This window comes from Phyllostomus discolor, chromosome 11 (genome assembly GCF_004126475.2).
Source record: "Phyllostomus discolor isolate MPI-MPIP mPhyDis1 chromosome 11, mPhyDis1.pri.v3, whole genome shotgun sequence".
Classification (NCBI taxonomy): Eukaryota; Metazoa; Chordata; class Mammalia; order Chiroptera; family Phyllostomidae; genus Phyllostomus; species Phyllostomus discolor.
In genome coordinates this window covers 80,038,603-80,066,117 of record NC_040913.2, presented here as the reverse complement: position 1 = coordinate 80,066,117, position 27,515 = coordinate 80,038,603, and the positions used below count along the sequence as shown (strand labels likewise).

The 27,515-nt window shown below is 44.3% G+C and overlaps 1 protein-coding gene across 1 annotated transcript; it reads left to right on the top strand.

The window, feature by feature from the left end:
* Positions 1-27,515, top strand: LONRF1 (LON peptidase N-terminal domain and ring finger 1). Its single transcript, XM_028527039.2, has 12 exons — positions 1-821; positions 9,139-9,257; positions 10,132-10,254; positions 13,048-13,197; positions 13,936-14,176; positions 14,274-14,370; positions 15,677-15,791; positions 19,131-19,252; positions 21,837-21,995; positions 22,111-22,273; positions 23,662-23,814; positions 26,202-27,515. Exons 1-12 carry the CDS (start codon positions 98-100, stop codon positions 26,358-26,360), a joined length of 2,325 nt encoding a protein of 774 aa, XP_028382840.1. The 5' UTR covers positions 1-97; the 3' UTR covers positions 26,361-27,515.

Below are 27,515 nucleotides of genomic sequence, written 5' to 3'. Positions count from 1 at the left end.
TGCTCGCGGGCCGCGTGCGGAGCCGCGCGCCCGGGAGCTCCGGGACGGTGGCGGCGGTTGGCGGCGGCGGCGGTGGCGGAGCAGTCCTCCACGGGCCATGTCTTTTCCGGCCGTGGCGAGGAGCTCCTTGAGAGGGAGTCGGGAGATGGCCCCTAGGCCGCGGGGCCGGGGCCGATTCTGGGAAGTGGACGGCGGCAGCGGAGACCGGCTGGAGCGCGCTGCCGCGGAGTCGGAGCGCTGGGAGCTGCTGCTCCGCCGCGGCGAGCTGCTGGCCCTGGGCGGCCACCTGAAGGGAGCGCTGGAGGCGTACGCGGCGGCGCTGCGCCGCGGGGCCCCGGTCAGGCCCGAGTGCCTGGGCACCCTGGTGGACTGCCTGGTGCTCAACTACCGGCTCCGCCACGGGCTGGGCTGGAGCGCAGCGCGGGCAGCGGGCGCGGACACCGGCACCGGCGCCGGCGGGCTGCTCAGCTGCCTGGGCTGCCGGGGCTTCCTGAGCGAGCCGGTGACCGTGCCCTGTGGCCACAGCTACTGCCGCCGCTGCCTGAGGAGAGAGCTCCGCGCCCGCTGCCGCCTCTGCCGGGACCGACTGCCGCCCGCCGCCGCTGCCGCTGATGCCGAGGGCACCACCCCGCGGCCGCCGCCTCTGGCTGCCGCCATCGCCGCTTCGGGCTTCAGAACCAGTGTCGTCCTCAACCACCTGGCCGAGAAGTGGTTCCCGGGCCAGCTGGAGCGAGCCCGGGCGGCGGGCCGGCTCGGGGAGCTGCTGCACGAGGGACGCTACCGGGAGGCCCTGGCCGCCGCCTGCGAGGCGCTTCGAGCAGGTGACCGAGCGGGGATGCGGCGCGGGCCCGGCCGAGCCCACCCTCCTGTCCCCGACGGGCGGGCTCCCCGGAGCTCGTCTGCGCCCCCGGGAGGCGCCTGTGCTTCCCGGAGGCCGCCGATCCCGCGTACCCGGTGTCGGGGTCCCCGAGGGTGTGGGAGGGGGCGGCGCCCCGGGGTGCTTCGGTCACAATGGGGATGGCCCGCCGTGCTGACTGTGACGCGGCGTGGGGAGGGGCGCACAGGCGCGGGGTTCCCTCGGCCGCGGCCTGGCGGTTGGGCGTGCGTGTCGCGAGAACCGCGGGGCCCCGGCCGGGCCGCCCGGGATGGGTGGGAGTAGGGCGAGCCCGGGCGGCCCCTCTCTTCCTGCCGCGCTCTTTCCGGTCATTGGCCGCGTCCGCCGCGGGGAAACGACAGCCGGGGCGCGGAGACGATCCCCAGCTGAGCGAGGCTTGGCGGGCAGCGTTTACCTTGGTCTCCCACAAAAGTCACCGGGGCACTTGGAAGCCGCGGGAGGGCAGAATTGCATAAGCTGGAGGGGGGGCGGCGTTGTGTAACGGGTGACGTCCGGTGGGCGTGGCGGGAGCTCGGCGCCCGCACCCATCACCCGGGGCCCGCCGGCCCCGGCCACTGAGCTCGGGCGGGTGTCCGAGCTGCCCAGGGGTGTTAAAGTCTTCACCTGAAAACGCCTGCTGGAACGGTTCCTTTTGAGGTTTTCAACCGGCCTGTTTCAAGTCATACTTATTTCATAAACACATGATGTGCTTACTTCTGAATACACCTAGTTTTCGTGGTCAAGATAAAGAGGTAGTCTCCCGGAATTCTTTGCCACGCTTCAGTTTGCTTTTCCATTCCTGACCAAGCTGTGGGGAATGGCCTTTAGGTCTTTTGTCTCCTCCTCCTCAGCAGCTTAGGCCTCCTAACCTAGGTTAGTACTTTCCTTAGGGTGGTTTTAGACTATGGAAGGGGGGTGTTTCCTGACTTACTTATGTAAAATGTGGACTTGTTCTCTAAATCAGTGATTCTTTACCAGGGAGATTTTGCCCCTCTCCCCCAAGGGGACAGTATCTGGAGCAACGTCTGGAGACATTTTTGGTTGTCACCCCTTGTGGGATTAGTGCTGGTACATTAGCCAGGGATGCTTCTAAACACCCTACAACGCACCGGACTGCCTCCCACACGATTGTCAAGCCCCAAATGTCAAGAGTGTCAGTGTTAAACCTTGCGTTAACCAAATAGACCTATTTCAAGCTCAGCATCTATATTTGTAGGAAATAATACTTGGGGGAGTAATCCCCAAGAAAGTAGACATCTAAAATATAAACTGATGTTAGGTATTAGGTAACTGTATGAACTATATAACAAAGTATTTTGTTATGTTTAATTTAATTTTATTTTATTGATGCTATTAGTTGTCCCATTTCCCCCCTTCATTCTCCTCCACCCTGCACACCCCCTCCCACCCACATTTCCCCCCTTTAGTTCATGTCCATGTGTCATAAGTTCTTTAGCTTCCACTTTAGACTTCAAAGGACAAGCCTGCTACAGTTTTATACACTTTGACTATTTTTTATGGAGAGTAGGCAGTCATAGAATAGAATAGAACGTCAAGTCCAAAACAAAAGGGAACTATTTGGTATACAAAATTCTGACGCAGACAACTCCGCCTCTAGGCCATGTCCTGGTTTTAAAAGCACAGAAGCAAAGCTAGGGCAGTGAAACGACTTGTCCTCAGACTAGCTGGTTGTAGAGGCAGCAGCACTGTCCTCCAGCTCTAAAGCTTGGACCAGGGTTCATCCTGCTGTTAGAGCTCATCCAATGAAAATGTTTAACATAAATCTGTAAGAAGTGGGGTTTTTTTTTTGTCATTAGTGTAAAGGATGCAACTTACTGACAGCTCTATTCAGTATTATGATTTCATGATTTGACCTCTTAAATTAGGCATTTCATAAGAATTCATGTCCTAATCCGTGGAAGAACAGTTGAGCACCATTTACTAATTAAGGTCTAGCTTTGTGTTCTGTGACCAGTAATCCTTTAATTAAAGAAGATTGTGACCCTTAGATTGCCGGTATTATTTTTTAACAGAAAAAGACTGAAAGATCTACTCTCTCTCTTTTTCAGTTTGCATAGATGGCACCTGGGAATTTTTCCCATTCAAATACTCAGTCCTACTTTTGTATGACTAGAACCCAGGTCTCCTGACTTTCACCTCATTAGCCTGTTTTCCCCCTCATTTTTAGGTCTTTCAAAGACCTAAAATATGACATACTTAAAATATGTCTGAATGATACTAATGAGGATAACATTTTTCATCCTTTGATTTTTTTAGTTGTAAAATACAGATATTGTGTGCATAACAGTTTATGGGCATGAACAAAAATATTTAGTAGAGTTACAAATCTCTACAGTTAGCCTTTAACTTCTCTGCGAGCCGGCTAGTTAGCTGGATAGGGATTTGGAATGTATTTATATAATTGTACAGTTGTAGTTAATAATGATAAGGTCATTGTTGGCAATGAAAAAGAACTTCATTAATTTCATGTAATTCTTAAAATGAAACAAATAAATACTATTAACTACAAAAAAAATCTAGTCTATAGTTAGCCCACGCACATTCAAATTTATCTCTGCCAACAAGAAAGAAAAGCTTGAAAACCTTTGCCAAAATCAGAAATTTCCCATTGAGATTACATAAGTTTCTGTTGAATTGAAGTATATTTAGATAACACTTAATCCATTGATCTTTTGATAATAACTCTCAGATGTTTCATAACTTTCTGTCTTTTTAGTATTCAAGGATATTATGTAAAAGTCTTGTCTGCATTGAATCTTTATACTTGAGTCTGTTGAAATGATCCCACTTTGCTATGCTGTCTTCTTTTAGTTTTAGTGAATTTTTACAGACTTGCCTCCTCCCTTCATGCGCCCCTCTTTCCCCAAAGAAGGGAGCAGAACAGAATAACAGAGTAATTTACAGTTTGGATTTTTTTTTTAAACAAAGGTCATACATGGGAGAACATTTTATTTAAAATACTTGGAGGAGGAAATTTTGGGGTTTAATGTATTTCGTCTTTATACAGTCCTTGACTATTATTGCCAAGTATTTTAAACTCTTCACAAGGAGCCCTGTGGAGCATGGTCCTCCTCAGGAGGAAGCTAAGGCACCTCAGGCTAGAGATGCAATATGGCCTAGTGGGTAAAGCGGTGCATGCTGGGAGCTGATGGGCCTAGGTCTGAATGCCAGTATAGCCCTTTGGCTTACTCTCTGACCTTGGGCCTGTGGTCTAACCTCCCTGTTTTGGTTCCCTTATGTGAAAAGAGAGAACAGAATCTACTTCGTAGACAGGTACAAACAATAACAGCCACCTGGGTCTGTTGTGAGAATTGAATCAAAACCTGTAAAGCACTTTAAATGGTGCCTCACAGAGTGAATGCCCAATAAATATTCACTAAAACACTACTTTTTTATAACTGTAAAAGTTGTGCTATAGCTACAAGATGGTTTAGCTGGAATTGAAATCTAAATCTTGCGGTGTCAAGTCCTGTCCTTTTCTCTCTGCCACGTTAATAACGTGACCAGAGTGAGGGGTAAACCCTGATTCTGGCTTGCATATGTTAATTAGGGGGTAACATTTTAGCCTACATCAATAAAATACAGATACTGCAAGGCTTTAGGTATACAAAGTTAGTCAAGTTATGGGGAAATACTGAATACATTTAAGGAAAATGTAAACTGCTTTTAATAATCAATGAGGTTAATATGAAAAGATTTGAATTCAGTCAGTAAACTTATGCATGTTATACTTTACAAAGGACTTGAAACATTGTATCAAGATCTAACCTCATTTTTCTATCAACTTTTGAAATTTTTGTATTATAACAATTTTATTCATTGAGCACTTGTGTGCCAGGCAGTGTGCTAACCGTTTACATGCATTCTCCCATTTAGTCCCCACAAAGCCTTACGCTGCAGGCTGCCAGCATTTTATAGCCTCGGAGATGGGTTCAGAGAGCTGGGTGACCTTCCAAAGTGGACCTGCACCCACTCTTCCGAATCCAGTGCTCATGGTCTTCATGATTACACCAAGCTATTATTCTTGGGCTTTATTAATCAATCACTAATAACTTGTCATAGTTTAACTGTGATAACCAAGTCCTTCACACTGAACTTGAAAAGTAAAAGAAGTAAAGAAATTGGGTGTTTTGGTTAGCCATTGAAATTTATGAAATAGCTCCACATATAAATCAAAGAAAACAACACTCAGGAGAATGACAAGAAGGATATGAACAGTGAATTTTTATACTTACACATACTGACGAAATGCATGTATACTGGGGTTTGGGGTTTTTTTGTATTTTTCTAGGAAACAAAAGCACAGCTTGTAGAAGTGTAAAATAGTTTTTTTTTTTTAAATAAAAGGCAGATTAGAACGTATTGAAATCTGTATATATAACTTTCTACACAGTCATTCAGCTTTATAAAAATAACTAAGGGAATGAACAGATACGTAAAGCCATATAGATAGATGTTCATACTACTGTTACAGAACAAAAGGGGGGTCTGGGGGGTGATATACTATTACCAAAAGGAACCCCCCAGGTTCGTTATGTCCGCCGCCTTGTAGGAAAGACATCTCTGGATGCCAGAGATTCATGAAAAGGAAAGGAAATGTTTATTTAATGCTATACAGACATAAAGTAGTGACCTAATGTCTTCATCAAAATCCCAAAGTCCCTTAAAACACCCACAAACACACAGTCCTTCCTTCTCTCCTTTGCCCAGTCTGGGGTACTGTATCTCAGGAAAAGAAATAGAAGTCAGAGGCTCAGGCAGCCCCCGGTTCTTCCCAGTAATCTGTCTCGGCTGGTAGGCCTCCCTCGGTTCCCGGAACCATCAGCTGTGTTGCTGGGATCTCTGCTAAAACTGGGTGGTGGTTCCCCCTTCTAAAGCCACGGGGGTTCCCACTCTGGCAAAGCTGGGAGGTTCTTGCTCCACTGCCACAGCCGTGTGGTCCTCTCTGCACAATGGGTGTGGGGGGGGTGGTCACCACTCTGCCAAAGCTGAGTGGCGATTCTCTGCTAGAGCCACATGGTGATTCTCTCTCACAGGGCTGAGGGAGTCTCCACTCTGCCAAAACCGGTGGTTGTCCCTCCCAGGGCCCCAGCCGCTTGGTCCTCTCCTCTATGGCTGCTGTGTCGATTTAAATCCCCGCACCAATCTTCCTCTGCAGCCCCATTTCCGACTCCTCCCACAACTGGCTACACTTGCCAGCACTCTCATATTCTTCCAGCTTTACTGGGCTGCCATCATGAGTTTGGGCAGGTGTGGCCCCATGTCATGGATCCAATTTTCTCCAAACTCCCAAGCAGGCGCTGTAACTCAGGGGACCTGCCCCCAGTTATGTCTTGATGGGGAAGTTACTTCCACTCCCCTGGCTCAGAGCATGACTGCATCTATTTAACATATCTATGCAACCAGTTAAAGGCTATAGATATGTTAAATGACCACTCCAGAAGTTAGCTGCAAAGCTGTTGCTATGCAAAACAGCTCTCAATGGCCCTGCTCCATGTGTCCCTTCCCCCAACCCACACCTGTGGTGGGGAGGTGGTGAGGACATCCTAATATTTCCTGGACACCTTGAGTTCTGGAACCCATTCCAAATCCCTATTTGGGGCCCCCCTCTTGGCTGCACCTTGTTATACTACTTTTTATATTAGCAAAAATTGTAAGTAAAAACTGCGCAGTAGGGAATTTTTAAGATTGTACCATATAGTACAATACTTTGCAACTATTACAAATCAAGGGGACTTAATTACATTGACAAAAAGTAGGTTATAAACAGTATATGTGGTATATTTCATAAAACTACATAAAAAAGTACAGGTTATATGCCAGTACTTGTTATTTCTTTGTGGTGGAAAAAATAACTTTAATTCTTAATAATTGTCTATATTTTTCAAATTTCATAAGTAAACAATAACTTATAATTGTAAAAGTTTCTTGAAAATGAACTAAGGATGGAACCTATTAATAATTACACATGTTCCTAAGGATTGGAAAAAGATGAAGGATCACTTAGGAAGGCCAGGCTTTGGGGATACGAAAGCAGGAAACAATGGAGGAAGCACAAAAATAGGTGCACACAGTGGAGAAGCGAGGCCCGATGAGCACCCAGTAGTGCTGCAGCGGGCACTCAGTCTGGGCTCTGGCCACTCAGAGGGCCCTGATGAGTGTGTCTGGTGGCTCTTTTTAGAGTAAGAAGTGGCTCTGATCTCTTTAAGAAGGATGGAGAGTTTGAACTCACCTGACTTTTTTCCCTAATAGTCATTCAATATAATTATTGCACTAATACTGGAAGTTCTCAATAAAAACATTAACTGTGAGTAACTGGGGAGCAAAGGCTTTCAAATCTGACCCTCTTGTCACGTCTCCGGGAGTCTCCACGGCCTGGGTGCCTTGTGTCCAGCGGAGCGGGGACACTGGTCGGAGCGGAGCAGTCGCACAGACTGAGTGCGTGTCCTCAGAAGGGCCTTCTCCCTCCCTTGAGTGCAGTCCCTTGTAAGGAGGCTGTGTGAGCGGCAAGGGCGCTGATGAAAGGGTGTGAAATTCAGTAGCTCTGTGTGCGCCTCATCAAGGATGAGGCGATGGGGACTCGCTGTGCAAGAACAAAGTGGGAAGTTTTTTAAAAGCTCAGGAAGGGGGCCAGGAATGGAACGGGCTGTTTGTAGTGACGGTGAAGTCCCCTCCCTGGTGGTGCCTGGGCGATGGAGGCGCTCAAGGCTGCTATCACAAGTGCCCCCGCCCCTCGTGCGGGCAGGGCAGGAAGCTGCCCTGCCCGGCCCAGCCCCTTTTCCACGCTCAGGGTTGCTGATGCTTCCACTCCACTACGCACTCTCGGACTGTTTTGGCGCGTGCTGCTCTCCACTTTCCCAACTTCAGTTGTGCTTGTCAAATCAGGATTACATGATGCTGTTTCACAATAGAATAAAAATCTCTAATTAGATCATAAGCTCTTGAAAGGCAAGGATCAAGTACAGTGTTTCGAGCACGTACAGGGTCCAGCTTTGTGCTAGAAGTCTTCATTCCTGATTGGCTAGTCCTTTTTTTTCCAGAGATAACGACTTTCAATTATATTGCTTTAAGAAACAAAAGACAAAATATTCTAGATTTGTCTTTCATTTAGGAAGTAAGAAATATTTTCACAAAATACTAATTTCATCCTTCTTTAAAGTTTTTCATTGGTATACATTTGAGGGAACAGTATCATTCCAGTTCTCAAGCATCAGCAATGGAAAAAGTCCTGTTTACTGTAATTTTTCAGTCCACAGTTTTCTGTAGAAAAGCAGTCTTTTAAAAACTGGAGTAAACCATGGAGCAGTTGAGGAGTTTTATAATAGTTTTTTTTTAATGAGGTATTATAAGTCTGTATGCCCTTTTCACAATGAATGCTTTATTTTATATGCATACTTGCTCATAAGCATCAAAGATGAATAGCTTTAAAAGAAGAATCAAGTTAATCTGTATGTACTGAAGATTATTTTTTTTCTTAAACTTCCATTTTAGAATCTATATACATGTAGAAATCGATTGTGGGATGGAGTGAACCAGCTAAGTGTCTGAAATTGTGGTGGCCATTGGGTACTAATTTGGTTTCTCATGAACAGAGGTCGAGGGTAGAGAAATTAAAAAACAAAGTTTTTTCCTCGGGACTATTTGAAATTAACCTGTTTTGGAATGGCTTAATACCGTTCTTGCTAATGGCAGGGATTAAAATTTTGACGTTGTTAGGAAGCTGACTCTCAGTCAACCTGTTTCCTCCTGAATCAGGACCCTCACCACCTCCTGAGACGGGCGTGTCCGTCTCCGTCACTGCGAAGGTTCCCTGTGCAGTACTGACGCACGTGCTGTTTGCAAGGAAGGAGTCGGAAACTAGGCTGTGAAAAAGTTTAAAATTCACCATGAAGAGGCAAATCGAAGCATCTAAGACTTGTATTTTAAGTTGTGTAGAATGCGCTACCTTAAGAAAACATTTATTTTCTTAAAGGCGATTATTCATATTATAAAAATATTTCCAGTGTTCTTATGGACCATAATTCTCTCCACTGAAATAGTCTGCTTATGAGTTGGTGTAACTTCTAGATAAAATTCGACATGTCAGTAGGTTGTACTTGTACTGTGCTTGGTTTATAACATTTAGTTTGGTGCTTAATGATTGGAATCAAACGAGGTTAATTGTTAAATCTAGTATGATGTGTTTTGTGGATTATACAATAATCTTTTAAAAATAATCAACCTTTATAAAATACTTATTTCAGAGCCTGGCAACTTGACTCTAAAAATTTACAGAGCTGAATCATACGCTGGTCTCCAAGAGTTTAAAGCAGCCATAGAAGATCTGAATGCAGTTCTCTTTCAACTGCCAAATTGGCCTGAGGTAAAATTACTGTTTTACATTTTGCATACATTTAAAAATTTCAGCTGTAAGGAACATGCATTCGGTTTTGGTTATAAGTTTAACAGAATGGTGTGGTTGACTCAGAGTCCTCAAACTCTAAGTTCAGTAAATTGTAAGAAATCTTTGTTTCCTAACTAAAAAACAACCTGTATCCTCAAAGAGATACAACTGGCCATATTGTGAAGATGCATACAGATAAGCCATCGGTGCAGGGAGTCGGGAATGGAGAGGGAAGAGGTCCTTGAGGCTGGGGAACCAAGGGAGGCGTCGTGCTGGGAGCCAGGTCGTTGGGTGGTGACTTCATGCAGTAGCTGGGGGCAGAGGAGGTTGCCTTGCCACACGTGGTTTGGAAAAGACTTGGGCTGTGTATGTACTCAGTCCGTCTTCCATATGTGTTTTTTAAACTGGAGGTTACTCTTTGTTGTGACTTCTTCCTCCATTCAGACCTGTGCCTTCAAAGACAGTATATTCAGGATGGTCCAAAAATTATAAATTAATTACAAAAATTATGTAGAATTCCATGCCAATGTGTGACTGGTTAGTATAAGGCACACATATATTAAGAAATAAGAGGGAAATGGTCTGTACAAACAACTTAAGAATGCTCTGGACCTGTCACCGGAATGAGGGAATTAGGAGTGTGGTCTGAAGTCACTTTCTCAGCCTCAGCTCCTCGGTGAGCGCCTCTCCAGGGCAGCGCGTGAATACACCTTTAAAATGCTCTGAGCTCCGAAGAGTCATTCAGTTTCAAAATGGGCATTTCCAAGAAGACCTTTTTTTTTCTTTGCTTGATATTAATTTTTTTTAAACAATTCTGTCAAAAAAAAGTCATGTGTATGTGCTTTTATTGAAGGTCTACTTCAGGAAAGGAAAAGTGCTCCATGATGCTGGCTTTTTAGGTGATGCCTTACAACTCTTTCTGCAGTGCTTAGCCCTTGACGAGGATTTTGCACCTGCGAAGCTGGAAGTGGAAAAGGTAATCAGTTTACCAACATTAATAGTTTAAGGCAGGGCTAAAACACAGTTATTTCGAAAAGTGCTGATTAGAAAAGTAGGATAAGAACAAGGAATCCATAAGTCAAATTTAGTAGCAATTTGACAAGTGGTTTTCAGGGTCATATACTTAGTGTTTTGAGTTCTCACTGAAATCAAAACATTTCATTCACAAATATGTAAATGCATGATAGCTTAGTTAAATTTAGATGTTCCCTAATAGTCTGTTTTATCTGAGCCAGACTAATTATCCTTAATTAAACATACTTGTCATGATGCTTCTGCTCAGGAATTTTTATTGGCCTGGTTTTGCCTTTCATTTCAGGTCTAAACTTTGCTTGCTTTTTATGGGTGCCAGGAGTATCGCCCCAGTCAGGTTGTTTTCCTGAGTTTCCTTTCTTTCTTTTTTTAAAACATCTTTCTCAGTAGTCAGTATTCCGCTTTCTCAAGTTTGTCCGGTAGCGTGTTAGTAGGTGTCAATTAAAAGAAAAAAGGGAGGGGCTTCTCTGACCAAAGGACCCTGGGGAACATTAGGTTAAACCAAGTTAAACAGGCTTCCTCAAAGCTTCTCGGAGGGTTTGCTCTGCAGGCATGAGGGTAGCATTCAACTTGTGTGAAACTTACAGAGCATCTGGCAAGACTCTAGTCTTAGTGAAACTGTTTTTGGGAAATCCTTACCCTAACACAACCTCAGCGCCCGGTCACGATTCTCTTCTTCAGTGTCCTCAAAACGTGCCGTGTCATTTAATCACCTTTGTCGCGTTTCTTAGACTGTGGCTTTTTGTCCAAGTCATCTTGGGGGCGTGGTAAACACGAAGATTCCTGGGCCCACCACAGACCTTCGGAGTTAAATCTCTGGACCTGGGTCATAGTTTAAGGAGCACCTCGGCAGAGTCTCATATACCCTGAAATATGAGAACTTTAAAATTTTTCTAATATCCCAAATGTCTGTGCAGCAGGCTAATATTGGTATATCCTCTACGAGGGTTGTTTGCATATACATCTGAGCCCGCTGCTTTAACAAGAATTTGTTAACTGTTGTGTGTTTTTCGACTGTTCTGTATTTGTTAGCATTACCTCCCTGGTGAGACTGCAGACTTTTTAAGGGCTTATAATTTTGTATTTTCCATGCTGTCGGATATCCTCATATATCTGTAAATATTTGTTTGTTGGTTAATACACTCAGGTGAATGCAAAACACCTGATACTTTGAAATATTTGTTTTTCCCCAATATGCTTCTTGTAAATTGTGGTATAACTTACCTGTAATGAAATGCATGGATTTTATAGTTCAGTGGGTTTTGAGAAATTATAAACCCATGTAACAGCAGCCCATCAAGATATAGAATATCTTCATTGCCCCAGAAAATCCCCTCATCTCCTTCCCAGTAAAGTCCCTGTCTCTCTGCTTCCAGCGCAGCTGCTGTTGGGGTTTCTGTCGCCGTGGGGTCGTTTTGCCTGTTCTAGCAGTTAGTGTACATGGAATCGTACAGCGTGTGCTCTTTTGTGTCTGGCTTTCTTTCCAACATGTTTTTGAGATACATCCAGTGATTAAAAAACTTGTGTTGTTCACTGAGTATTCCATTGTGTGAACACCCCACAGTTTGTGGTGCTCACCGTTAGCAGTGACTTTCATTCGGACTGTTTCCACTCGCCGCCGTAGACATTCTTGTGTAAGTCACTGCGTGGACATGCAGTTTTGTATCTTCGGTACACACCTAGGAGCAGAGTGGCTGGGTTCTAGGGTGAGCATGCGTTTAATCCATTTTTTCAGATCAAGGGAGATGTGAAAACATGTACAGATGGTTAAATATTTGTTCATTAAATGAGGCATTGCTTGAGTGCCTACCACATACGCATAGTTACATTGTATGTATTTCCTTTTATTTACATTATAATGATCAGGAATAATTCTAATTTCTGTGTATTTTAGAGACAGTACAGCTGAAAAAATCAAACCTCCAAATTTAGACTTTAAGAAGTGTTCTGCTGTATATATAAATACAGCTATTTTGGCAACCAAAAAAAAAAAATAAACAAACCCTGAATCCTTCTCATTTCCTCTAGCCAGGTTCTTCCCCTGTCTTGACCTACCCTGTTTCTCTGAGGGTTTTAGGTATATTCTTGATAGAAGTGCCCAGAAGTTTTGATATCACAGCTGCCTCCCAGGTTAGCCCCCAGCTGTTATGGGGCAGCCGCCGTTCGGTGCTCCCAGCCAGGAGCTGGTGTGGTGACTGCCCGAGCAGGTTAGTTGTTCAGTGAGAAGCTAAATTCCGAAGCTAAATGCGTGGAATTTTAGAGTTCTGTAGTTAGAGGTCCAAGTTCTTTAGTTCACATAAACACTCTTCAGTCTAGCCTTAAAATAGACGTTGGAGGTGAACCATGAACTATTTTGACAGGTGGGACTCACTGATCTTCAGAGGTCATTGTTTTCCACTCCTCTAAGATCTCCTCTTTTTACCATCCTGACATTAAACAGTCAGCCTTTATCTTGGAAGCCTTCGCAGGCTTCCGGTTGAACCACGCCCATGCCTTCCTTTTGAATGGTGTCTCTGAGACAGCGTGACCCCGCTGGGGCACACTTCGGCTTTGCGTGACTTCTACACGTATTTGGCAGTCCTGCTTTATTACTCAATCTCTTCCTCCCCTGCTCATTAAAAATAATGTCTGCTGCAGGTGTTCTAGAAATTCTTAAGTATTAGATAACTTTGCATTAACTCGTCCTCAACCAAATATTTTATGTTTTTCATTACTTTTATAATACTTCTCTTCACAGATTTTATTTGATTTATTATCACCTGAAAACTTAAAAGAAGGCCTGAAGGATTCTTCCTGGAGTTCGTTGCCGTGTACTAAAAACAAGCCTTTTGGCTTTCCGTCAGTGATGGAAGAGCCTCACTCTGCCAGTGAGCCTAGCCCGGAGCAGGTACGGGGTCGTGGGGCTAGCGTGTCTGTTTCCTTACCTGTTAAGATCTCCACTCCCCTGATTTCAGTTCTGGAACCTGTTTAGGTACTGTTAAGCTATTTAATAACTGTCTCAATAGGATTTTTTGTCTATAACCTTTTATTTTTATACTACACACTTTTATGTAAAAAGACTTGTTTATGAATCACAATTTTTTTTTAAGATTTTTACTTATTTATTTATTTATTTATTTTTAGAGAAGGAAGGGAGGGAGAAAGAGAGAGAGAGAGAGAAACATCAGTGTGCAGTTGCTAGGGGCCATGGCCTGCAACCCAGGCATGTAGCCTGACTGGGAATCGAACCTGCGACACTCTGGTTCTCAGCTCGCACTCAATCCACTGAGCTACAACAGCCAGGGCTATGAATCACAATTTTAAGTCGCCTGAATGTTAGAAAACTTTTAGTCTCCTGGAAAATGGAGAATATTGTATTTATTTTAGTTTCTTCAAGAGAGGAACAGCTATGTTAGTATAATTGCTTAAACCTCATTGTAACATAAGTTAGCTGGGTGTCTAGGGCTGTGTAAGTACTGGCAAAAATCATTTACTTGCCGGGGTTTTAGAATTACAAGTTGGTGCTGTTAAATGAAGAGTAAATGGACATGACAAGACATGGAAATTTCATTTCAGTTTGATTCTCGGCGAGAGCACTAAAGGGTAGGAAAGAGGTTCAGGTGCCCTTGTTACTGTATTTTTGTAGAGTGGAGAGAGAGCGGAGGTCCCGTCGGAGCCTGTCAAGGGGAGCTTAAACCGTGCTCAGTCAGCGCAGGCCATCAACGCCGCGGGAAGGCCCGCCCGGGAAGACGGCCTGAAGAGAGTGTCCTCGGAACCTTCACTCTCTGTTCGAGAAAAAGGTGCTCTGCTGAAAAGAAAGCTGTCTCTTTTGGAGCAGGACGTGATTGTCGATGAAGATGGACGAAACAAGCTTAAAAAGCAAGGAGGTAAAAATTTCACTACCTTCATAGGAAGCGCATTTACCTACTTAGAATAACGTCTAAACTTTTTCCTGAAGGTAACCCTGTCTCTCTGTTTGAGTAGAACCTCCCAGTGAAGTCTGCACGTTTTCACTGGCTTCTGGCGACGTCCCGGGAGAGCTGATAGACGCCTCGGACTTCGAGTGTTCTCTGTGCATGAGGTGAGTGTGTGACGTTTTATACAAGATGAACTTTTTTTGTTGATGTAAACAAAACACAGGGTAGATAAAGGTGACCCCCTCTGTAATAACAGACAATGTAAAGGAACAGAATATTGAACTAAATATCAAAGATAGGAATTTTACTCTTAGGTGGACCTTTCACACCTTGGATAACTAACCTTAATGTATGAACCTTGGTTTTCCTTATTTAGAAAGTGGGGTCGGTATTTGTATGTATACTCTCTATTGCAGTGTTAATAAGAATCAAATGACTTAAATACAAAAAGTATCTGGGAAATTGTAAAGTGATGTAAAAGCTATAGTTACTATCATAATTTAGAAACATCCATGCTTTTAGATTTGGGTAAGAATTCTAATTAAGTATTATATATATCTGACTCTGTCTTGCTTATATATTTTAACCATAAAATCCTATTAAAGTACATTGGCTGGGGATTTCCACTGTGTAGAATGCCTAGAACCCTAAATGACTGACAGTGTGGAAAGACCGTTCTCCTCTGGCACGTGTTGTGTGGGGTCACGGGACAGTGCACAAGGAGTCGGAGACCCGGCACTGGCCCCGAGAGGCCGGCGCCCCTCCCTGCGCTCCCGGGCAAGCCTCCCCACTCTGAGTGTGGGCTGTCCGTCCATGAGGCGAAGGGAGGAGGCCCGGCCGTTTCTGAGGTGCCCGCACCTCTAATAATACTCCCGGGAAATTCAGCGGTGTTTCAGGAAGTAATTTTTTTCTAATTACTTATCATTAGCTGTTCTATATTATTTGAGTGTCACATTTGATGTTAGGCCTCATATTTCTTTAGGATTTAATTGTAATATTTATTGGATTACTCTTTTTAATGAATTTTATATAGTAAAGCTTTTTATAAGCTTATTAAGAAAACCAATTTTAAAGAGATGAGAAAATAAGAATCTATGAAAGCTATTTAATAATTATTAATGATCTATTTCACATTACTTATTTTGCATGAAGTGGCATGTATTTTACATTTCCTGCACTTCTGAGTGCGGACCAGCCCCATTCAAGTGGTTAGTGCCACATGTGGCCAGTGGTCGTTACATGAGTTAGTACAGCCCTCGGTGCTTGTCGGGGCACCTCTGTTGGTGGGACATTTAAGGTGTTCCTCAGGAGAGTGTGGTTGCATCGCCGCTACACCTTTGCTCTCCTGCCCATCACACCCTCCTTCCTCCTCTCAGCAGAGATTAGTGTTATGGTTCTGTTATGAGTTTGTCCAGTTTTTCCAATAGGTAGTGGAATGTGAAAACTAACTTGTGTTTTGGTTGGTTTCAGGTTGTTTTTCGAGCCAGTAACAACCCCTTGTGGACACTCGTTCTGTAAGAGCTGCCTTGAGCGTTGCTTAGATCATGCACCGTATTGTCCCCTTTGCAAAGAAAGCTTAAAAGAGGTGAGCATTTAATCTGTGTGCTGGTCTCAGCTTTGGCAACAAGGTTTTACTTCTTCTGTGCAGCCATAGGAGTAGTGACTATCATGTTCAGAATGAATTACCTTATGTATGCTAGTGACGGTCAAGGAAGGCGTTTCATTACCATATGTTAGTGCTGGAGAAGGCGAGGTTAGAGCGGATAGGGGAAGCAGAGAGGCCCTGGAAGCCAAGGCTCCTGCACTGAATTTTTTTTTAATAAAGCAGGTATGGTTAAGTACCTGGACAGGAGTAGGTTCAATTTTAATGAGACAGTATTGGAGAAACCCAACTGCCCTGCCTTATTCTGCAATAACAGGCTAAATTTCTGGCCTAGTTCTGGCCCCTTGAGACCTGGAACAACTCTGTCCAGCAGACTTTCTGCATTGATGGAAGTGCTCTTTCTGTGCTGTCCAGTGTGGTAGCCACTGGCCACATGTGGACACTGTGCACTTGAAATGTGGTCGCTGTGACTGAGGAGGCACACGTGACCAGTGGCTGCCGAGTCGGCCAGGGCAGTAGTAGACGGGCAAGGAGCGGGAGGCACAGCTCCCCATGCCCCTTCTTGTGGGCTCAGCGGTCAGCGCTGACGAGCTGTGTCGGGAAGTCAGCTGGATCCCCGCGGGCCCCTCCTGTAGCAGGTGGGGGGATCACACCCTCAGTGGAGCCTGGGCCGCTGGAGCTCCCCTGAGTGGGGCCAGGGCCCTGTCAGCCCGAGCTCCAGCTGCATTGGTGTCATTGGTCAGGGAGAGGGAGCCTGTCTCTGGTGGTTGGCAGGAGTGTTTAAGGAAAAAGTGGCTTCCAAATCTGGATAAAGAAGCGATAAAAACCATTTTGCTATTGAGCATTCATAGCTACTGCGCACACACAAAGCACAAGTCTGTGTCGGTACTGTAATATTGTATGTGTGTTGTTATGTTGGACATGTGTCTTATATAACAAGCTGACACGGAAACCACGAAACCATACACAGAATGCTCACAATGTCAGGAAATGAGATAAACTTGTTCTTAATTAAGGAGTTTGTCGATTACATGTTCACCTAATATGCTTCAGTGTTTTCAGGTGAAGTACTCTAAGTATGCTATTTTTCCTGTGTTTCTAGAGTTTTTAGATTGATTAACAATTAGATACATTGCTTTAAATTTAGAGATAACTTACCTTAAAAAGATGTTTGGAGTTTGAAAGAAAATAAGCCTATTATTTAAAAATAACAAACATACTGTTTCAAAACAACTTTATCCTATGTCCCGACCATGAGAACACCTTATGTAATATAATCTGTACAATCTAAATATATATTTAAAAACACATATATTTTTAAATATATAAAAAATTAAAATTGGTATGCTCTACAGTTTTATGTTTTTCCTACTTGTGATTTTATTTTGCTCATTTTTTAATTTGAATATATTTTAAGGATAGAATTTCTATAGCAGTGTATTAATCTAATGATTTAATGTTTTCCTATTGTTGGTTGGTTATGTAAATTGTTTTGTTTTCTCTTTTTATATATGGTGTTTTTTGTCTTTGAATATTTCCTCAGGATAAATTCCTGAGAGATAAATTACTAGCTTAAAGGTTTTATGTTTATAAGATGCTTAAAACCAATTGCCAAATTACTTAGGTCCCTAGAAGTGTGCAAGTTTAGATTCCTATCACTAAATTAAGAGAGGTCATAGTTCCCCAAATTTAATGCATGCATATTAAATTTTAAAACATCTTTATTAATTTAATAGAAAAGTGGTAATAAAATTGCTTTTTTAATGCCTATAATTTGATTAATTTTCTAACAAACTTGTAAGTTGTCTGTATGCACATTCCCTGCTCAAGAGGGTCCCTGGTCAGTGGGGCTCAGCGTGGGCCCTGACCTGCAGCGTCTGCGTCACCTGGGAGCTTGTTAGAAACACCGGGCCCCCTCAGAGCCGTTAGGTCAGGCACTTGGGAGTGGGGCACAGCAGTCTGCCTTTTAACAAGCCCTGACTCACGCTAACTTTCGAAAACCGCCGCAGCTACCCTTGTCCCAGCCTCTCTCATTTGCTACTTCATTTTTCATTGGATAATGACAAAACTCTTATTTATGCTGGCTCCACAGATTAAAGGATGGCTTCTGTTTATCTTCTCTGTCATTGTCTCCCAAGAGGTTTTCCTCTTTTATTAAATACATTTGTATGAGACATTTTCTTTTTTTTTTTTTTTAAGATTTTATTTATTCATTTTTAGAGAGGGAAGGGAGGGGGAGGAGAGAGAGAGACAGACAGACAGACATCCATGTGCGGTTGCTGGGGGTTCTGGCCTGCAACCCAGGAATGTACCCTGGCTGGGAATCGAACCTGGGACACTTTGATTCCCAGCCCCCGCTCAATCCACTGAGCTACGCCAGCCAGGGCTGTCCGGGACATTTTCTTTGTCCAAAGTTCTGTGCGTGCCCTCGACCCTTTTCCCTGCCCCTGTGCAGGTTTTGGTTCGGTTACAGGGAGATGATGTGCCCCTGTGCATGTGGTACAGTGCAGGGTGTGGCTGGTAGCTGACTTTTATGTGGCACAAGAGGTAAAACATGGGGCTCTTGGGAGACAGAAAAATAATTAAGGAAGACTGTATGAAAAACATAAAATGGAGCCAGACCTTAAAAGATTGGTGGGCTTTTCATAGGCAGGAGAGAAAGAGATGGCTTTTAGCAGTTGGAATAATGACACCAAAAGGCACGTGGGTGGCCATTTTTCAGAGTATGGAGGGAGTGGTGAAGTGTGCCACCTGATACAGAGTCTGGGGCGTCGTAAGGGAAAAAACAGCTCTTAATGTAAGGACCACCATCTGAGTGATGGTGAGTGACTGGGGAAGAGAAATCCGAGAGAAAACATGTTATCTGGACTCTCTGCCACTGACATAGAGAGCAAAGGCGGGGGCGAGTTTTGCTTTTTCAGAGTAAGACATGCATCATTTTCTTTATTCCTTATATTTTTGTTTCTCAATAAAAATGCCCGTTTCAGGTGCCCATGAGCCCTGGGGTTGGAAGTGGCCTCTTGTGTGGGGATGGCAGAGGCAGGGCTGCTAGCTGCTGGCACCGGGCTTGTGTGGAAGCAGGACCCAGGTGCCCTGGGGAGAGCTGGGCTTGTGCTGCAGCTGCGTCTGCAAGCTCCCGGGCAGCGCCTCAGACAGCTGGGCCGGGCCGTCATTGTCCACTGTACACTGGTCCCCCCGCCACGAACTCAGAATTGACTGTGGGGATCTGTGCTACAGGCTTTACTGTATCAGCCAAACTGTTTTGCCTGTTTTATCCTGTAGGAAAAAAGTATTGCAATGTAAAATAAGACTGTCTTTTAGTATCTAGCAGATAGGAGGTACTGTGTCACGCAGCTGCTGGAAGAATTAATAGTGAAGTATCTGCCTGATGAGCTGTCCGAGAGAAAAAAAGTGTATGACGAAGAAACTGCTGAACTCTCACAGTAAGTTTTTCCTCATAAAAACACAATCAAACTATAAACTACCACCTTTTAACATAGGAGAAGCCTTCCTGTGGCAAGCCGGGTCCTATCCTGTCTCTAGTTCAACCCATATGGTCAGAGGAGTGAGTGTTTTAGACAAATATTGGTCAGCTTCCCCGTCCTAAAAAGAATTTCTAAGAAGTTCATTTGGTAACTTCCAGATGTTCTGCTGGGAGTTACTGACTCAGCTCTTTGTGCTGAAACAGTGTTTTAGGTGGGGGAGGGGCTCCTTACAGTGACTTCTGGAGCGGAATCCGGAATCCAGAATGGAGAAGAGGAGCTGGTGACCGGTTGCTGGGGACAGCCACCCTCAGGCCTCAAGGCAGGGTAGGAGGAAGGTAGAGGATAAATGGTCTGGATTGGCAGGGGTTTTAGCCAATTAGAGGTTTGGAAGGTGGGACCTTGAGGCCTGAGATTGAAATCGGAAAAGGGGGCCAGGATTTAGGGGCCAAATTCTAACTTCATGAAAATGCTGAGTTAGTAACAGGAGAGTGAGGACTCTGGAGGTAGTGCGGTAGCTTTGGGGTTTAGCAGAACAGACCACTATTAAGAGCACGTCCTGGCTGATTCAAGCTGGGTAGGTCGGGCTTGGTTTTTCCCTCTGTATACCTTTCTTTCCTGTTCTTCTTCCATAGCTTTCCCTCTTTGAGTCACTTGAGTTCCTTTAAATTTCTTTCATAGGTGTTTAATTTCTTAACTCTTTTCCTTTCAGTAGACACACTAAAGAATAAAACTGCCATTTTTGTATGCTCTTTTTATTGAGCAATTTGGTTTCCATTATTTTTCAAATTATATACATTGAAGATTTTATGTTTCTCACTTTTTAAGAAAAATTTAATTGTGCTTGTAGGCTCTTCCGTTTCAGTAAGTGCTCACCAGATGTCTTCATTGGGCCAGTGGCCTTCAACAGAAGAAAGAAAGACTTGATCTTTTTTTATAGAAATCAATATTGATTTGTCTTCTCATGGAACTGATGTTTCATCGTGTGATTTTTAAAGAAGATTTTATTTATTTATTTTTAGAGAGAGGGGAAGGGAGGGAGAAAGAGAGGGAGAGAAACATCAATGTGTGGTCGCCTCTCCCATGCTCCCTACTGGGGACCTGGCCTACAACCCAGGCATGTGTCCTGACTAGGAATTGAACCAGTGACCTTTTGATTCGCAGGCCAGTGCTCAATCCACTGAGCAACACCAGCCAGGGCTTGTGGGATTTTGTGATAAAAAATATTATAATATGCAGATTATGAAGCTTTTTGATCAATGCTAGAAAAAACTGGCTGTAAGAAAGCTGCGACATACTTTTGAACCCTTAAACAGTGACACAGCCAGACCCCGCCCCCCGAAGGGTGCAGTCCACGCAGGACAGGTGGAGTAGGAACTCGGGGGCCTGGCAGGGTAGAGAGCCGCGGGAGGGGCTCTTGCTGCTCTGCTGACGGGGCTGTTTTGTTTAGGAAGGGTACCCCTCTGCTACTTCCAAGGTTTGCTGACCAATGGGTCTTCTGGGGCTTTTGTCCCACTAGTTCTTTTGATTATAAGGAAAGTGCTCAGTGATGGCAGAGTACAGTTGTAAACGTAGAGGAACTAGTTCTTGTGTATTAAACAGTATTTTAATATATATAAATATATTTTAAACACAGATGGGGTCATTTTATTCATATTATTCCACAACCTCTTTTTTTCATTATATAGACTTTTAAATGTATCCCAATTTATGGCTGTGTCAAAAATTATTTTACTAATACTCTTTTTTTGCTTCGAAGTTTTGGCTACTATATACAATACTATATTGAACATTCTTTTGGTACTTTAGGGGGTGGGGCGGAAAGTGAGCCTGTTGGTTCAAATGGTTAAGAACATTTTTAAAAGTTTTTGATGTTTTTAGCCAAATTCTCCTTCAATGTGACTGATGTACTGGTTCAATCTGCCACCTGCACTGGCAGCCTCCCCACACCCGTGTCAGACAGAGCGGGGCATCGCCTTTGTCCTTCCTTCCCGTCAGTCTGGCGAGGGAAAACGCGTCATTTTAATTATCTGGGGAAATGTCATTGAATTACTACTTTGAATAGTGAGTTAGAAAATATGTTTAATGGTTTCCTTTTTGTCTTACGTGAGTGCTCACCCTTTCTTCTTGTTACCTAAGAGTAACTAAGAGTGTCTTGCAGATCAGAGAGATTAACTCTGTCCTGTTACGGATGCTTCAGACAGATTTCTAATAGGAAATAGTCATTATTTCCTATAGTCATTATTTCCTATTAGAAATCATAGGAAATCTGGGGTTCATAAAGGTACTTGGTGCTGTATGATGCCCTGGCGTCTCGAACTCAGATTGCCTTGTATCCGTGAGAGGGTCAGAAACGAATTTCTTAGTCTAATGTTGTGTCAGTGTGAGTGTAATGAAGGCGATGCCAGTTCTCATTCCTGGCAAGAATCACAGTCACTTTATTTAGGGCTAATTTCTTTCTGTTTTGTATTAACTTACTACTGCTGCAAGGTTCACGCACTCTGGTTGTATGTTACGATGTATAATAAACTTCTTTCTTCTTCAGCTTGACCAAGAATGTCCCAATATTTGTTTGCACTATGGCCTACCCCACTGTGCCTTGCCCTCTTCATGTATTTGAGCCAAGATACAGACTGATGATTCGCAGGAGCATACAGACTGGAACCAAACAGTTTGGGATGTGCGTCAGTGACACACAAAATAGGTATGCTCTCTGTGTACTTAAATATTTCTATTTATATTGGAACTTTCCTTGAACGTTTTGAGAACTGGCGTGCTTGTTGCTTGAACTTGGATATTAACTAGAGTTTTTCTTTTAGTTTTGCAGATTATGGTTGTATGTTACAAATTAGAAATGTACATTTCTTACCTGATGGAAGGTCTGTGGTGGACACAGTCGGAGGAAAGCGGTTTCGGGTTTTAAAAAGAGGAATGAAGGATGGATATTGCACTGCAGACATTGAGTATCTGGAAGACGTTAAGGTACCGCAGAGAATTCTTCCCCAGCACACTGGAGTGCGCTGTCCCGGGCATCGCGCTGGTGTCCAGGCTCCTTTCTAGGCAGTGAAACAGGTCCTCCTCTCAGAGGCCCGCATCCGTTCTCATGCAAATTAGTTCCCGCACACCCTTTTCCTGTCTTGCTCCCAATCACGGAGAGTTCCCAGAGAACGTGGGAGATCAGAACCTAGATCCTCTTCATTTCTCCAGGCTCAACAGCCAGCACAGGGCCTCGAAGGTGTGTGTGCATTTGCACCGCAGGCACTTAACAAGAGCCGTTGGTTGAGTTGTGACCATTTTTAAGTGTAAATGGTTCAGTGGCATTAAGTGCATTTACATTGTTGTGCGGAAGTAGATGCCTTTTAAACTCTTGTGTATCATTTCAAATCTTCAAAAGTAAAAAGTACTTTCTTGTCTCTTGTGTGCTGTAGATTCACCTTTTATATTTCAGAATGTTTTTAGAGTCCCTTTGTTGTTTTTATCTCGAGTCATCCCTGCAGTGGGAAAGGCTGAGTCAGGGCTGGTATTTGCTCAGATGCGTTAAAGTACACGGAACAGAGCACTCCCGGCGGGTAGTGAGTGGGACGTAAATGTGTGTTAAATCACCGGGAGATGGACGAGTTAACGTCACGTCTTCCCACCTGCGTTCCGTGGGACCGCTCTGGATCTCAGGCCAGGAGGCTGGTGCGTTTAATTTCCCGTCGGCAGCTCGGCGGTCCAGCGGTCTGAAGGGCGCACGGAGGGATGGCGGAGGTGGTCACAGCTTTGGGTCTTTACGGCAGAGTTTCATCATCCCATAATTTATTCTCTATTTTTTGATATACTGACTTAAATGCCAAGATATTTGGTACATTTTTTTGATCCAGTTCCTTAGCAAAAGATATAATTATGCTTGTCTTCCATCCTGTCACACTTTCCGCATACCGCCTGTACCTTAAACCTCCCCCCCACGATCTTCCCTTCTATTGGAGCAAGTGTATTCTTCCGCTTTCTTAGTTCCACTGCTTTTAAAAAGCCATTGATCCCTAAAGACGAAAGGAATTGCAACTTAGGGTAAACCGTGGTCCGAGAACACACTGTCAGTCCAGCCCCTCCCCCTGCCTGGGGCTGTCGGTGGGGTTCTGCGAGCTGCTCTGTGCCCAGCGAGGCTGCCTGGCGTCCGGCTTGGTTCGCGTCTTCCCTCGGGGTGGCCCGCTGGCATTCTGGGAGGCAGAAGTAGATGGGACACATCGCACATATGTGGTACTTTCCGATCTAGAACTGAAATAGGTATTCTCTGTTTTTCTGGGGGTTTTTCCCTCGTTTCAGTAGGGTTGGTGGTATCGGACAAGGAAGATGAGACACAGAAGCCTTACTGACTGTTGTATTTCTAGGTGGAGAATGAAGATGAGATAGAGAACCTCAGACAGCTTCACGATTTGGTGTACTCGCAAGCCTGCAGCTGGTTTCAGAATTTAAGAGACAGATTTCGAAGCCAAATTCTTCAGCACTTTGGATCAATGCCCAGGAGAGAGGAAAACCTTCAGGTATGATGGCTTTGATGTTGTTTCCAAAAGTCTCACTTTTTGTGATAGATCCAAATGAGTACATTTTTAAGTTTCTTTTTTGTTGCGCCCTTCCCACACAGTGTTTCCTTTGTCCCGTCTTTAGGATCCAACCACGATCTCCAGTGCAGGGGTGCCCACTGCCTGTCAGGTAGTAGCGAGGGCTGCGGGCGGAGGAGGCCTTAACTGAGGGCGTTATTTTCCAGAAGGAGAAATAAGGAGTTAAAAATGGGACATGGTGCCACTTAGCAAACTGTGACTCTGAGACTGCTGTCCCTTTGAGCCAGTCAGCTGTTCCTCTTTGACAATTGAGAGGATGTGTCATTTTCTATACTTTAAAAAATTCTTTTCTCACTTTTACTTCCAACTTTCGGCCTGGCGATTATTTTCATTTTTGTCTCTTCATGTGTAATACGTCACTCCTCAGGCAGCTGAAGGTCTCATGGCCTAGCTCAGGCACTTAGGGTTTATAGTTAAGCTTAATCTAATTAATAGGAAGTGAGCACCTTGTAGACACGCAGAGCTGTCAGCAGGCGCTGTAAGAAGCATGAAAGAAGTGTCCCTGTCCTGGATAATCGGAGCTTAGACTCATCAAAGCACTAGCTTCTAGGCGTAAGCATTTTGCATTGAACTGAATAAAGACTTTAGTGGGGGAAAGGTGATGGATTTCATAAAGTGCTGACTGTGACCAGCCGTGAAGATGGAGACAGAAGCCCCCGGTGGCGCACACTGCCTCTCATTCCAGTTTTCTCAGGCTGGCTGAGGCCTGTCGGAATCCCAGCGGAATTCTTCGCCTGAACTTGAAATTTCCGCATCAGACCATCTCCCGATTGAGTACTGCATCTAGCATATTTTTAAAAAAATCCCGTCTGCCCGAATCTGATTAAACTTGATGGAAACAGCTTTTGATAAGCACCAAAGTGAATAAGGACATTTTAAATGTTAGCAAACCAACTTGTTGAAAACGTCAGTGTTACGTTTGTGTTGCTTTTTCCCCCTCTCACCTTTCCCTGTCCTCTCCGGCCCCTCCGCCTCCTGTGCGTCTGTGCGAGTCAGGCTTCAGTCGGGGACGCGGGAGGGCAGGGTTTTCTGTGGGGTGTGCCACTGCCCAGGAGCGGGCAGGGGAGCGGCTTGCATCCTCGGGAGCCCCGGGGAAGTCCCTGCCAGTGTCTCATCATCAGTGGGTGGGGCAGGTGGTTTTCAAGAGTTCCCTGAAAGCTTCTGCAAATCTCACCTCTGCTCGCACTTGGCAACAGTCTCCAGAGAATAATGGCTTCCTGTCTTCCAACTGTACACGCCACAGGGGCACCTCTCATTGGCCAAGTGTAGCCTGGACCCGTGTGGAATCCAGGGGGGTTCTAGGAAACGTAGGGTTCTGATGTTCCCCATGTGCAGAAGAGGTGGTCATGGTGCTAAGCTGAGCACAGGTGGCCCATAAAGGTGGCTTTAAAATTCCTGGATATGAATTTCCAGTCCTTCCCAGTCCTTTCAGTAGTCAGCCCTTGCGACATCAGAGGGACTTCTTTGCTGGACGTATGTGTGTGTCCCAAAAGAAGCAAGAAACTAAGACCTTTTTCTTACATCTTTCCTGGGATTCACAAGTCTTTGAAAAAGTTTTAAAATACCAACTAAAAAATGTTTTAAATGTCTATTTTAAGAAAGTAATTCTCACCCTGGCTCGTGTGGCTTAGTGGATTGAGCACTGGCCTGCATACCAAGGGGTCTCCAGTTTGATTCCGAATCAGGGCACATGCCTGGGTTGCAGGCCAGCTCCCCAGTAGGGGACATATAAGAAGCAACTACACATTGATGTTTCTATCCCTCTCTCCTTCCCTCCACCTCTGTCTAAAAGTAAATGAATAAAATCTTTTTAAAAGAAAGAAAGCAGTTCTCAAGTAGGGACAATTTCACTCCAATGGGACAATTTGGCAACATCTGGAGACATTGTCGATTGTCCCAACCAGGGAGGTGCTAGCTACTGACAGAAGGTAGAGGTTCTGCTCAACAGGCCTCAGTGTGTAGAACAGGTCTCAACAAATGCCGGTAGCCTGAGGCTGAGAAAACCCTACTTGCAGGCAGTTCAGTGCAGAGAAAAGTGTGTTGGCTGTGGAGTCAGGTCGAGATTTGAATCTTGGCTCTGCCACATATAAGCCGAGAGGTCCTGGACAATTGGTATTAAATTTCTGAGCTTCAGTTTTCCTGTTTCATATGGGCATAGTAATAGCCTTTTTTACATTGTTGTTAAAAGAATTTGAGATAGGACCTGATAGGGGCAGGTGCTCAATAAAGACTAGCTCAGTGGTTTGTTACTGTTTGTTATTACATAAAGATTTGTTTTATGAATTCTTTAAAATGTCCATCATTTTTAGGCAACCCCTAACGGACCTGCCTGGTGTTGGTGGCTTCTCGCCGTTCTTCCCGTGGATCCCCGATACCAGCTGTCGGTTTTATCAATGAAGTCTCTGAAAGAACGGTTGACGAAGATACAGCATATACTGACCTATTTTTCCAGAGACCAGTCCAAGTGATGAACTGCTTGGCTCTTCCTTCAACGTCACCCTGACCCGGCTGTGCTGACGGCCAGGTCGTCCGCTGCCTTTGCACATCCAGTGCTGGTTTGAGAAACGGAACGAAACTCTTGTGGTTTTTCTTTCCTTCAACCTCCAGAATCATGTGGTTCTGCAAATGAATACCCTCAACTAGGACTTAGACCACTAAGAACTTGCACAGAAAAACACGCAGCAAATGTGTGTTAAACCTCTACATGGTGATGAAGTTGCACTATGTACCATATTCTAACATGAAATGAGAACTCTGTGTATGTATGTGGAGTGTGTGTGTGAGTGTGTGTGTGTGTGAGCGCAAGCGTGTGGGTCGTATGTGTGCATTTTCTCTGGCTTTAAGATTTTAAAAGAAAAAAAAAGCCATAGAGAGCAGAACTTGCCGAGGGTCACTTATTGCCCAAGTTTACAACAGCAGCGATACGAGTTTTGGCAACTAGACTTTGCCTCAGATTTCTCCGTCCCGATGCTTACATTTGCACACGTGTGTAAACTGTGGTACTCAGTGTCGTGCTGTTGGGAATCCTGCTCTTGCTGAGCTGTCTTGACCATTGACTATGACGCTTTCTTATTTATGTAAATACTTGTGGCCCAGGGGCCGCCCGGCGCCGGGCGCAGGCCCTAGAGCCGGTCTTCAGGAACAGTCGCAAACCTGATATGGTACTGTGCATCTATCCATAAAACACTCAAAACTGTGAAACTATGGTTTACATTTAATTGTACATAAAGGTAAATGGAGAGCTCAACTCAGTACCAGTTTAGTTTGTACATTTTAGGAGCTTTTCACATCAACTGCCCATCTATGTAATTTATAGTTTGACATGATGTGTTTGTTTAAAAAAATTACATAGTTTAAACCCATTAAGGATCTGAGGGAAGAGAAGCTTAATGTAGAACTAAGCTTTTAAAGTATGTTTTATTTCTTAATTCTGGTCTTGGTGCAAATGTTAGTTATGCCTTATTCACCATAATTAGATCACCATGCCGTGGCATGGTTTATATTCATGCTGCCCTAGATACTTTTGTAATTATTTGTTGCAAACTTCTAACTCTCCCTATTAACTTTCTTTTATGTAAGTAATTTGTAAAAGTTTCTGAAAAATTTGCTTTTGCTTATTTAAT